At 38.2% G+C, this 13,988-nt stretch overlaps 1 protein-coding gene across 2 annotated transcripts in view; it reads left to right on the forward strand.

Annotated features, from left to right (window-relative positions):
• Kpna3 (karyopherin subunit alpha 3) overlaps positions 1-13,988 on the forward strand; it is a 68,751-nt gene that overhangs the window by 26,502 nt on the left and 28,261 nt on the right. Inside the window, exons 1-2 of one of the 2 annotated variants that reach the window (XM_029559579.1) lie at positions 5,684-5,702; positions 7,564-7,608. In XM_029559579.1, coding sequence (XP_029415439.1) covers positions 7,567-7,608 — 42 coding nt within the window. In that variant the 5' untranslated portion in view covers positions 5,684-5,702; positions 7,564-7,566. Of the gene's footprint in view, positions 1-5,683; positions 5,703-7,563; positions 7,609-13,988 lie in introns of those variants that run through there. The other variant, XM_008824972.3, reaches the window with a different exon arrangement.

Genomic DNA, 13,988 nt, shown 5'->3' on the forward strand with positions numbered 1-13,988 from the left:
TCGTGTCTATTGGTCATTTGTCTTCCTTTGAGAAATACCCATTTTGATTATTGGCTTTTTTAATGGTGTTACTGAGTTGTAGTTGTAAAGGTCCATTATCTCATTAGATAGCCTGGATCCATTAATTTACTATCATTGGATTCCTATCATTCCTTCTCTTTTTTTTTTTTTATTTTTTGAGACACGGTTTCCCTGTAGCCACAGCTGGCCTGGATCTCATAGCGATCCCCTTGCCTTTGCTTCTTGAGTACTGGGATTAAGAGTGTGCACCACCATACCTGGCTTCATTCCTTCTTTATTACTATTCCGAGTTTGAAGATAATCATTCTTTCAGTGGGTTGATGTTTCGCTGCCCTATGGGTTCCTTACTTTTCAGAAGTCAGGTTTGTCCTGAGTATTCTTGAAACGTGAGTCCTGATGGCAGTCTTTTAAGGCTACCAGCACAAGATTATTCCAGAGCAGTAGTTCTCAACTGTATCACTATTAGAGAGGGTAGTTTTGTGTCCTTACACAGTTACAAAGCCAAATTGTATCTCAGAAACTGATTTGTCTCCTAATTTCCTTTCCTTAAATGCTTTATAGCCCAAAGAACAATTATAGTGTAAATGTCTATATTGTGAGTGGGTTTTGTTTGTTTTACTTTCATAGGTTTATTGAAGTGTAGTTTATAATCCACCCCTTACTCATGGATTGTTAGGCTCCAGTTTGGTTTCTAGTAAACTTTTAGAGCTGTGTAGCCACCACTACAATCTAGTACTTTTCTGAATTTATTGATACATTTTCATTGTAGATTTTTAGGCTGGAATTGTCAGAGGCTTCTGGTATCCCACAACTACCCAAGATTTTGTGATATCAGTGAGCGTGGATTTGTAAAGTGAGGTGAGGCTTTTGTTTTTAACAGTTTCTGTTACGGGCCAGTGTTTTTAAAAAGGTAAAACGGGGCTGGAGAGATGGCCCGGTGGCTAAGGGCACTGGCTGCTCTTACAGACGACCCAGGTTCTGTTCCTAAAACCCACATGGCAACTAGCAACTGTCTGTAACTCCAGTTACAGGGGATTCCAGCACCCTCTTCTGACCTCTGCAGGCATTGAACAACATGGGTGCACTTACATACATGTAGGCTTATACACATAAAATAAAAATAGTAAAAATAAAATTTTTTTTAAAAGGTAAAATTTTAGGGACTGAAGAGATGGTTCAGTGGTTACGAGCACTGGCTGCTCTTGCAGAGGACCCACATGGTGGCTACCAGTTGTCTTCAACTCCAGTTTCAGGGGAGTCTGATGCCCTCTTTTGACCTCCACTGGCATTACATGACACAAGTGCACTTACACACATGCAGTCAAAATATTTGTACACATAAAATAAAAATAAATAAAATATTTAGAAAGGCAAAATTTTTAGTAAATTATCAGTTTTACAAATACAGTAATGTGGGCCTGGAGAGATGGCTCAGCGGTTAAGAGCACTGACTGCTCTTGCAGAGGACTCCAGCACCCTCTTCTGACCTCTGTGGCATTGCACGACATGGGTGCATTCACATACATGCAGGCAATGCACTCATACACATAAGTTAAAAATAATAAATAAAATTTAAAAAACTAAAACCAAATAAATTAAATTTTTAAAAATATTAAAAAAAATACAGTAATGCCCAAACCATTGAGGATATCTTTATTAAGTGGTTCTGAAATCATTGATTTACTGAAAGCTTTAGGAAGGAAAAGCATATTAACGTCTATTAATAAACTAGATAATAAAGTAGAAGCATCTCTAAAGCCCACTTACAAGCACATACAATCCTGGGCTGCCCTTTGCAGGCAGCTTGACTTACCTGGCTGCTTTTAGGACTTCTTTCCCCTTTCCTCTGCAGTTGTACTGTGATATATCCAGGTGTGCATTAATTTTTGTTTTTGCACTTGGAGTTCATTGGACTGGAATATGGGTTTCATTTTTTTCTTTAGTTCTAGAAAATTTTTAGCCCTTATTTCTTCAAATTTTGTATTGTCCTTATCTTTCTGAATCTTGACTAACCATGAGTTTTTAAAAACTTACTGAACCTTCTGTTTTTTTCTCTGTATTTATCATTATTGCCTTTTTTAGTTCCTATTTGTTCCTCCTTTCCTCCTTCCCTCTTGTCCCTCTTTCTCCTCTCTTCCCTTTCCCTTCCCCTTTTCCCTTTCTATAGAATCTTAGTATATAGCCCACATTGCCCTTGAACTTGGGATACTCCTGCTTCATCCCTCAGAGTGCTGGGGTTTTAGGCATGTACCTCTGTACCTAACTCCTTATTGCTAGTTTCTTCGGAACTGTCAAAAAAGATTTGCATATATTTATTTGTGTTTGTGCGTGTGCACGCGTGCGCACTGCATGTGCATGTGCATGTGCATATGTGTGGTAGTCAGAGGACAACTTGAGGGTAATAGTTCTTCCAACATGTGGTTTCTGCGGATTGAACATGTGGTAAGTGCCTTTACCTGCTAAGCCATTTCACAGGCCTTCTTCTGACTTATCTTAAAGTTCATAAAGCCTTGTTTAAACTACATCAAATTGGGGCTGGAGAGATGGCTTAGAGGTTAACACTGACTATTCTTGCAGAAGACCCGCGTTCGAATCCCAGCACCCACATGGCAGCTAACAACTGTCCGTAACTCCAGTTCCAGGGGATATGACAGCCTCTTCTGTCCTCCATAGGCATTGCACGACACAGGTGTACTTACCTACATGCAGGCATAACACTCATACACATAAAATAACAATAATAAATTAAAATTTTTTTTGTCTTTTTGAAGCAGGGTCTCCCTGTAGCCTCAGCTGTCCTGGAACTTACTATGTAGACCAGGCTAGCCTTGAACTCACAGAGATCTGCCTGCTCTGCCTCCCAAGTGCTAGGACTACAGGTGTGCGCCACCATGCCCGGCTAAATAAAAATATTTTTAAAAAAACCTACGTCAGGGGCTGGAGAGATGGCTCAACAGTTAAGAACACTGACTGTTCTTGCAGAAGACCCGGGTTTGAATCCCAGCACCCACATGGTAGCTAACAACTGTCTGTAACTCCAGTTCCAGGGGATCTGACAGTCTCTTCTCTCCTCTGAGGGCATTGCACAACACGGGTGCACTTACCTACATACAGGCAATACATACATACACATAAAATAAAAATAATAAATAAAGTATGTCAAATCTATAAAAACTGTCCCGAATATTTTTTTGTGTTTTATTACTGCATTTTGACAATTATTTTTTGGTTCTTCTATTTTTTCAAAACTATCTTCTGATCATTTCTTTCTTTTTTTCCTTTTACTTTTCTTCTCCCTTCTTTTTTTGAGAATGAGTCTCTAACTGCATAGCCCTGGCTGACCTGGAACTTGCTATATACCAGGCTGGCCTGAAACTCACAGAGATCTACCTGTCTCTGCCTCCATGAAGCAGAGTGCGAATTAAAGGGGTGTGCCAACACACCTGACCTGATAATTTCTCATAGCCTGATGTTTTTAATTCCATTTCTCTTTACCTGAAATGTTTGCTGTGCTTGATTTACATTTTATAACAGTTCTAGTATTTCACCTCCAAAAGGAGGAAGCTCATTTTGTTTCTGTTCTTGCCATTTATTTTGATTTCTGATTAGGATTCTGTTTGCTGTTACCTGTTTTCTTGGGTTTTGGTGACTTCTTGTTCCCAGTGTGTAACAGGTGATTATCTTGAGACTTCCCTTTTCACTTAGCTTCTGTGACTTTCCCTCAGGCTTAACCTTACCAATAGACATCTGCCATCTAGGAGTTCAGTAGTGTTTTTTTGTTTTTCTGTTTTAGCCCAAATATAGTTGTTATAGAAAAGCAGAGTTCTCAAAACTTCTTCTAGAAGTTATTGTTTTTATTATTTAGAAGATGTTAAAATATAAGATCTTAAAATCACTGCAATATCATAATCATACTTCTTCAGCCTATAAAAACCTCTCAGCACTAATAGTAATTCCTTTAAACTGTCTCTAATGTGTGTGCAGGTTTCACTTGTTTTAGATGATGACATTTTAAAATTTTGTTTGGTAAATTTCTAAATAAGGTATATTTTAGTTAGTGATCTCTAGAGAGGCAGAACTAATAGGAGATAAAGATAAACAGATGAGAGGAGATCTGTTAGGGAAATTGGCTTATTTGATTTGGAGGTTGAGGAGTTCCCCAATGGCTGTTTGCAGGCTGGAGAACCAGGAAAGCTAATAGTGCGGCTCACACTGAAGCTGTGGCCCACAAAGGGACACCGCAAGGAAAGGCATGCTAATGTGAGTGCAAAGTCCAGAGGAGCTGTTCAAAGGCAGGAGAAGGATGCCCCAGATCTAGGCTAGAATTTTCCCTTCCTTTGTTTCTGTTTTACGTGGATACTCAGCTGATTGGCTGGTGCCCACCCATGCAGATGGCCGATCTTTCTTACTCAGCCCACCAGCATAAATGCTAGTGTCCTTTGAAAACACTCTCATAGACAAACCTAAACACATTTCAGTCAACCTATTAAATACCAAGCCACCTGGGTTTCCCTTTCAGAAGTATGAGCTCAGTGCGTACTGCAGGCACTGAGATATTAGTGCTTACCAGCTATTTGCTATAGCTTAATCTAGTAAATTGACAACCAGAATCAATGTCACAAGGTCTGTACATTGAGATTAGTTGATAAGAGTTTGAAGTCCTCTTGAATTGTTATTCAAAGTTATGTTACTGTTTTCAATAACTTTGATAAAATACCTCAGATAATCAACTTTAAAGGAAGAAAAGCATGTTTTAGCTTATGGTTTCAGAGAGTTGAGTTAATGTTCACTTGGCGCTGTTGCTTAGAGTCTCTTGGCAGTGCAGTACATCATAGTGAGAGTGTAAGAAAAATACATTCATGGCAGCCAGTAAGCAAAGAGAGGTAGGAAGGGGCCAGGGATCCCAGTATCTCCTCCAAGGGCCACACCTAATGACTGAACTTCTTCCCACAAGACTTCACTCCTTACAGACTTCTAAAATTCCCAGTAACACTGCAGGCCAGGGACCAAACCTTTGAGGGACATGTATCCAAACCATAACATTAGTCTGTGGTCTTTTAATCTTACCACCTGTCCTTTTTATTTTTTTAAAGGTTTTTTAAAACAATTTTTTATTTATCATTTTCATTTTATGTGTATTCGTAGCCGCCATGTCGGTGCTGGGAATCGAACCCGGGTTCTCTGCAAGAGCAGTCAGTGCTCTTAACCACTGAGCCATCTCTCCAGCCCCACCATCTGTTTTTTTAATGCATTTGATGTTGGCTATAGAGTCATGTTCCAGGGTATAAATGTATCACAGTTTAAGCTGTGAAAGATATGGTTTGTTTTCAAGCGTTGTCTATTAGAAGTAAAGCTGTTGTAAACTTATGTGTATAGGTTTCTTATGAGAGTAAGTTTTCATTCTACTAGGATAGAATGAAAAAGCTTAGAACAGGTTCTGGATCCTATGACAGCTGCATGTTTAGTTTAAGAAGCTGTCAACTTGTTTTTTAAATTGTCATTCTATTTTACATTCCTCAGCAATGTATGAAAGAAACACCTGCACCTTGACAGCATTTGGTATTGTCATAAGCTTTTCGTTATATTTATTTATTTGTGCGTGTTTGTGTAGGTGTAGGTGTGCATGTCATGGACGGAAGACAACCCTAGGGCTTCGGATATGAATTGTTTATAACCTGTGTGTGAGTATGGGAAGAACCAGCATCTTTACCAAGTTCAGCCTGTGAATCCATGAAGACATTATATTTTGCATTTGTATAGTCATTGGATCTTTTTAAATTCTTAATTTTTTTAAGTTTGAGGCGGGGGGGGCGCCACGGAACAGGTGTGGATATTGGTCCTTACCTTCTACTTTGTTTGAGACAGGAGGGGAGGGGAGGAGAGGGGGAGAGACCATGGCACAGGTGTGGATATTAGTCCTCACCTTCCATTTTGTTAGAGACAGGGTCTTTTGTTCTTTGCTGCTGCATATACTAGGCTAACTGGCCTGAGAGTTCTGGGGATTCTCATGCCTTTTGCTTCCCATCTTCTATAGGAGTACAGGCATTACAGCTGTGCACCCTGCTGTGTCTGGCTTTGTGTGGTTCTAAGGATCTGAACTCAGGTCCTCATGCTTGCATGGCAAGCACTTTACCCACTGAGCTATCTCTATCACATTTCAACTGTATTGTGTAATTTATACATACAAGTCCTGCCACGTATATTAGATTATGAGGATCCAGCTTGATTTGATTACCATCATCTTGTCATAATCTCCATTTTGCCCAGCAGGGCCATGCCTATGTACCTGTGTGTGCATGTAGGGGTTGCACGAGTTCTTATGGAGGCCAGAGGAGGACTTTGGGTGCCCTCTTTGTCGTCCACCATATTTCCTTAAGACAGGGTCTTTTACTGAGCCTGGAGCCTGATGTTTTTCAGCTATGTTGGTGGCCAGCAAGAACCAGTGATCCTCTTGTCTCCATTCCCCTGTCCCCCAGTGCTGGGGTTACAGGTGCAAGCAGCCACACCCACCTTGCAGCCATACCCACCTTCTTATGGGGGTGCTGATCCAGACACAGGTCCTTATGGCTGTGTTTCAAATACTCTTGTTATTTTGTGACCTTAGTAAACTTACTAGTTAAATCTAGAAGTTTTTTGATAGGTTCTTTGGGATTTTCTGTATAGACAATCATGCTGTCTATAAATAGGGACAGATTATTTTATTGCATCTTATTTTTTATTCCTTTTCCTTTCTTCTATTAACTTATTTTACTGCCAAGAACTTCTAGCATTATGTTGAATAAGAATTGTGATAAGTGAAATCTTTATCTTGTTCTCAGTCTTAGGGGGCAGTACTCAGACTTGTGCTGTCAAGTATAATGTTAACAATAGTTGGGGGGTTTTTTTGTACTTCTTTTGATTTGAAGTTTTCCTCTTGCTATTTTTCTGAATGTTTTTGTTAAGAATGGGTGTAGAATTTTGTCATACTTTATTTGCATTGTTTAATAACAGCTTCTGTAGTCTATTAGTATGGTTCCCAATTGTTTTCAAATATAGAACTAACCTTGTATTTGGGAATTAAGCCCACTTGGTCATGGTGTCTAATTCGTTTTGTGCACTATTCCTTCTGTATTTGCAGCAATTTAGATTCCTAAAGACTATACACAGTGGAGGAGAGGATATAGCTTTCCACAAAAGAATCTGGATGCAGTTAGGATAAAGAGCCAGTAGCCAAGCTCCTTCACACCTCACACAGAATTAAGCAACATATTGTCAGCTCTTTAGACAGTTACAATTGATCATAAAAAGAACTGGTCATCTGGTGCAGTAGCATATGCCTGTGATCTTAGCACTTAAGAAGCTGAAGAAGGGAGATTTGGAGTTCACAGGCAGCCTGGGCTACATAGTGAGACCCTGCCTCAAAAACAAAGTAAATAAATAAATGGGTCAGTCTTAATCATCAAGGTTCAATTTGTTCTAAAATACTTGCCTCAAAGGAGACATTAATTTGTAGATTATCAGTATATAGTCTTATGCTTATGTAATGTTTAATTTTCTTTTTAGACAATGCGAAGACACAGAAATGAAGTGACAGTTGAACTTCGAAAGGTAAGTACAGTATGCATCTAAAGAAAACCAATTAAGAGATTTTCTGCCTGGAGATGTGATAGCTCATACTTATAATCCAACACTTAGAGGCAGGAAGATCAAGATCAGGGTCATTCTCTGCTTCATAGCAAGTTTGAAGTTAGCCAAGGCTATATGAGACCCTGTCCCAAAACAAACAGGGGAGGAGGGGGTTTTCTGATGTTAAAATTCCATATAACTTAAATAATGAAAATACTGTGGCAAATGAGTGGTTTTCCCTAAAACTACCCAGTGTAAAATCATATCAGGGCCAGCAAGGTGGCTCAGCAGGAAGTTGCTGCACAAGCCTGGCAACCTGTCTTTGATTCCCAGAATCCATGTAAAGGTGGAAGGAGAGAACTGAGTCCACAAAGTTGTCCTCTGATTTCTACACATGTGCTATGGCACTCACTGCCCCCCCACAGTAATAATTATAATAAAACCTCACATCATTAGATAGTTGGTAATTGTATGCAGTCAACATTGCAATAGCTTCCATTAACTAAGGGTATTAGGTTTGAGAAATACTTTGCCATCATTAAAATTTTTACAACATCTGATGAAATTAAGGTACTTTCTTCTTGGGCATATGCCTTTAATCCCAGCGCTTGGGAAGTACAGGCAGTGGGTCTCTTTGAGTTCAAGGCCAACCTGGTCTACATAGTGAGTTCCAGGTCACCAGAGCTACTTAATGAGGTCCTGTCTCGAAAACAAAACTTAATATAATTTGTTGATGATGGATCAGTCAGGTAAGACATTAGGTCTAAAGGTGAGGCAAATTAAGATCTTTCTTTAATAAAGAAATCACCAAACACTTCATTTGACTGATCAAATTCAGTATTTCAGATAGTTGTTTGACCTTTTAGTAAATATTTCTTTTAAAAAATATTCCAAATTGAGGATTGGCTCAAAACGTGGCTCAGCAAATAAGGACACTTGCCACCAAGTCTGGCAATCTGAGTTCAACCCCCAGAACCCACATGGTAGGCGAGAACCAGTCCTTCATGGCGCCCTTTGGCTTCTACATGACCACCATGGCATGTACATTCCCAGCCTCTCTCAAGTATTCCAAATTGAATTGGGTGTGGTAGCTCCCACCTGTAATCCCAGCACTTGGAAGACTGAGACAGGAGAATTGTTATGAGTTTGCAACCAGCCTGAGTTAAATAGCAAGACCCTGTCTCTAAAAACTCCCAAAGCAGAATACAACAAACAAAACCCCTCAAAATTCCTTCGTATTAGCATGGTATATAAGAAAAATCACAAGATCATATCAGTTAGAAGGGAAAAGCATTTTACAAAATCTAATGCCTAGTCCTGATAAAAATCACTCAGCATATTAGGAATGAGTGGAATTACCACATTGTGATAAAGAACAGCTGCAAACATACTTCATGGTGAAAGACTGACTCCCTCAAGTTGTCCTCTAACACCTGACCTGCACTGGGGGATGAGGTGCACACACCCGCACACACACACACACATATACACACAGAGTAGTAGAGGCGGAGGAGGGGGAGGGGGAGGAGGAGGAGGAGGAATAGTAGTTGTTGTTGTTGTAGTAATATTTAAAAACATGTTGGTTGGAGAGATGGCTCAGTGGGTAAGAGCATTGACTGCTCTTGCAAAGGACCTAGGTTCAGTTCCTAGTACCCACATGGTGGCTAACAGTTATTCGTAACTCTAGTTCCAGGGGTCTGACACCCTCTTCTGACCTTTGTCAATATTACATGCATGTGGTACACTTACACACATACATGCAAAACACTCATGCATTATAAAATAAAAAAGAAATGTACAAGATCTGTAAACTGAATATTATGAAACACTAATGATAGAAGATTTATATAAACTGAGTGGAATATATTCTATTCATAGATTGGATTCATAGATTGGAAACCAACACAGTAAAGATATCTCAAATTGTGCTATTATTTTAACATAATTACCTATTAAAATCAGGAAGGATTTTTGAAGATGTAGAAAAACTTATTTTAAAATTCATAGTGGTGCACGCCTTTAATCCCAGCACTCAGGAGGCAGAGGCAGGTAGATCTCTGTGAGTTCAAGGCCAGCCTGGTCTACATAGTGAGTTCCAGGACAGTGTAGTGGGGCTACAGGGAGACCCTGTCTCAAAAAGACCAAAAAAAAAAAAAAAAAAAAAAATTCTAGAATAGCTAAAATAGTCTTGGCAAAGAAAGATAAAACAAGGAGGAATTGCTTCACTGATTATGAAGGCTGACTGTGTAGCTAACAGTACTCAATACTGTATGGTATTAGCAGAACAGGTACATAGATCAGTGGAACAGAAATAGAACCCATAGGTAGACCCAACTGAGCAATTGCTTAATTTTTTAATATATTTGTTTAGTTAGTTATCTTGTGGAACTGTGGATTGAACGTAGGGCATTTTAAATGCTAAGCAGCTGCCCTGCCACAGAACTATAACCTTAGCCTCTTTTTTTTTTTTTTTTTTTTTTTTTTTTTTTTGAGACAGTCTCTCCCTGTAGCCCCAGCTGGCCTGGAATTCACTTTGTAGACCAGGCTGGCCTTGAACTCACAGAAATCTGCCTGCCTCTGCCTCCTAAGTGCTGGAATTAAAGTCATGTGCCACCAAGCCTGACTCCAGTTGATTTTTGGCAATGGACAAAAAACCATTTTAGTGGAAGAAGGATAGCTTTTTCAATAATGGATATTAGATCATTGAACAGTCATAGACAAAAAGTAGCACCTCAACCTAACATCACACCATATGAAAAAGTACAGAAATGGATTATAGACTTAAATATAAAACACAAAAGTATAAAACTGTCAGAAAAAATATGAAAGAAATGTTTAGATCTAGGGCCATGCAAACACTGAACTACAAAAACATAATCCATGAAAAGGTAAGTTGATGAATAAGACCCTAGCAAATTAAAAAAAAAAAAAAATTGCCGTTGAGAAAGTCCATGTAAAGAGGATGAAAAGAGAAGTTAGTAATTGGAAGAAAATATTTGCAGACTACATTACTGTGAAGAATGTATATAAGGAACAGTATGTAGAAGGAACTCTCAAAACTCAACAGGAGAAAGAAAACAGTTCAGTTATCAGGTGATGGGCAACAGGTATGTGGGATAATTTTATTGAGGGTAATATACAGATGGCAGATTGACACATGAAAAGATACTAATCGTCATTAGCCATCAGTGTGTTTTTAAAACTACTGGCTGGTGGATACATGAATCTATATGAGTGATAAAGTTATAAAGAACACACATACAAAATGGAAACTCTGAATAAGATCAGAGGACTGTATCAATGTCAGTATTCTAGTTGTGTTATACTATAGTCTCATAAAATGTTTTTGGGAAACCTAGCTAGAGAGGTGCAATGCATTATACATTGAAAAACGAGTTATTTCACCACATTTATATAGATGGTATTAGCAGAACAGGTACATAGATCAGTGGAACAGAAATAGAGCCCATAGGTAGACCCAACTGAGCAATTGCTTAATTTTTTAATATATTTGTTTAGTTAGTTATTTTGTGGAACTGTGGATTGAACGTAGGGCATTTTAAATGGTAAGCAGCATTTTATAGATGAAAATGAACAATTACATGCCACTTTATTTGATATAACAGAAGCATATATTAATAAAATCAAACATTCATTTATGGCTTAAAAAGAAATTTAACCAATTAGATATAGAGCCTTCCTACCCCATGTTATGGCACACCCCTTTAATCCCAGCACTTGGGAAGGAGAGGCAGGTGGGTCTCTGAATTTGAGACCAGCTGGTCTACATAGCAAGTTCAGGCCTATCAGGGCCACATAGTGAGACCTATCTCAAAAACATACAAAAAACCAGAAAGGTTATTCCTAACTAGATAAAAAGGAAGCTACTGAAGGAGACATCTGTTACATATAGTGATTAAATGCTATCCTAAGATTGGGGGTCTGCAAATACACCTGGGAGACTAGGACTGATGAAATAACTTTCCTAAAAGGCTTTTGGAAACTTGACTTTTCAGCCGAAAAAGGCAAAGGAGACCAGAATGAAAGCGTAGGGAATTGGGTTTAGAATAATTTGGAGGAAAGGGTGATAGATCTGCTGAAAGATAAATTTGTTGAAATCTTTAAATGGAATTAAATTGGGATGTTAAAAGTTAATGTACTGTATAATGATTTTTAAAACTGTATATTACAAACCAGAGTACTAAATAATGTATACATTTAAAAAGTTTTTTGAAACAATTCAAATTGTTTGAAAATTTAAAGTTGCAAGAATAGTACCAAAACACTATATAGACATTATGGCATCTAACTTCCTTAAACTGTTAGCACTTTTCCATATTTGCTTTATTGTCTTTTTAATTATATATATATGTGTATATGTGGGGCAGGGAGAGAGAGAGAGAGATTTTTCTTTAACCAGTTATAAGTAAGTATGAAGCCCTGTTGCTCTATCATATCAGTGCATATTCCAAGAGACACTTTTCTGCGGAACACAATTCATTTATCAAATTAACACAAGATTGTATCCTATAATTGATTGAGATTTTGCCAATTGTTACCAATAATAGTCTTTGTAAATAAAAGAACCTATCCATGATAGACAAGAATGTTTTGTTGTGGAATGTTCCTTCATCTTATCTTTAATGATATATCTTTGAAGTATGCAGGCTTGTTTTTTATACAGTGGAAGATTTGAGTTTGTCTGATTTTTCTCAAGCTATTTATTTATTTGATTGGAAGGGATGTTGTTTTCTGAGTGCACCAAACCAGGGAGCACATAGTGTTGGTTGTCTTTTACTGCTGGCGGCACATTTTGTCACTTTGCCAAGAATGCAATGTGGGGTCCGAGTGTATAGCTCAGTGGTAGAACACCTGCTTAGTCCTAAGGGGTTCAGGCCCCAGTATCTCCCCCACCCCCAAACAAAACAAAATCCCCAAAGAATGCCATCTACTGTATTCTTTAACTATATGTTCTCCAAGAAGCCACTTGTGACTATGTAAATATCAGTCATGGATTTTAACATTTGTGAGATGCTGTAATATAAAAGTAATTAGAGTTGGCCATTTGAATAGTTACTAAAGTATGCTGTGATAAAAGTGAGAGTGAATTAATGATTATATACATAGTTATCAGTTTGTTTAAATGTAGTGTGTTTAATGTAGACAACAAAAATTGGTGTTACCACATAAGATTCATATATATATATCTAGTTTTAATTTTTTGCTTGAGCTGAATTTTGTCATGAATAGTAAAGCCTCTTTAAAAACTGTGTTGTAATCAAATAGGTCCACAAATACTGAATACTAGAAGTGTATTCAAATTTTAATTTGAAAAAGATACTATAGTCTTTTACGTGATTTATTAATTCTGTAGCTAATGTAAAAATTTAAAGAAAATTGATGATTACTTGGTGTTACATAATATTTGAAATGGTCATTACAAACAGTTCAGGTGCCATAAGGTAGAATGGAGAGAATTCCTGTTTGTAAAAGTCAGGTAGCAGGAGTTTAATCTAGACTGGCAGAATGTACTTGAGACTTCCTGAAGCACAAGCCTGACCAACTAAGTTCAATCCCTGCAACCCACAGTGGAAAGAGAAAACTAAAACCCAGAACTTGTTTACTGACGGCCTCATGTATGCGTGAGCCTTCTTCCTTCCCTCCCTCTCTTTCTCATACACATAAAAAATTCATTTATGTTGGGGCTGGAGAGATGGCTCAGCGGTTAAGAGCACTGACTGTTCTTGCAGAGGACCCAGGTTCAATTCCCAGCACCCACATGGTGGCTATGAACCGTCCTTAACTCTAGTTCCACGGGAATCCGAAGCCCTCTTCTGACCTCTGCAGCATTGCACGAAATGGGTGCACTCACATACATGTAGGCAATACACTCATACACATAAATTAAAAATAATGAATAAAATATTTTTTTAAATGTCAACTCTTACTTTGTAAGGAACTGGGAAGATTCTCTTTCTGGAAAATAAATTCATTTATGTTAATGACTCTTCCTCCCTGTATCCTCCAACAATGGTAAGAGTCTTAAGCTCTTCCTGTTAAGGTGCTTTCTTAATAAATTGCTTCAGGCAGCTGTTAACAGTAAGTAGATGAAAGCTGCTAGATGCTTATTATAATATTGTATCCCCAAATGTAAATTCTCACTAGGTATCAGGAAGCATAATACTGATCAAAAGAGTTGTGCTTGATGAAGTAAATATGTGTGTGTGTGTGTGTGTGTGTGTGTGTGTGTGTGTGTGTGTGTGGGTGTGTATGTGTGTATGTGGGGGGGGGAGGAGAGAGAGCACTCAAATTAATTATTAATTGTTGTTATCAAAGACAGTTCGGTGGATTTTTTCATTAAC

The sequence above is a fragment of the Nannospalax galili genome, unplaced genomic scaffold (genome assembly GCF_000622305.1).
Source record: "Nannospalax galili isolate Female #2095 unplaced genomic scaffold, S.galili_v1.0 scaffold488, whole genome shotgun sequence".
In the NCBI taxonomy this organism is placed as follows: domain Eukaryota; kingdom Metazoa; phylum Chordata; class Mammalia; order Rodentia; family Spalacidae; genus Nannospalax; species Nannospalax galili.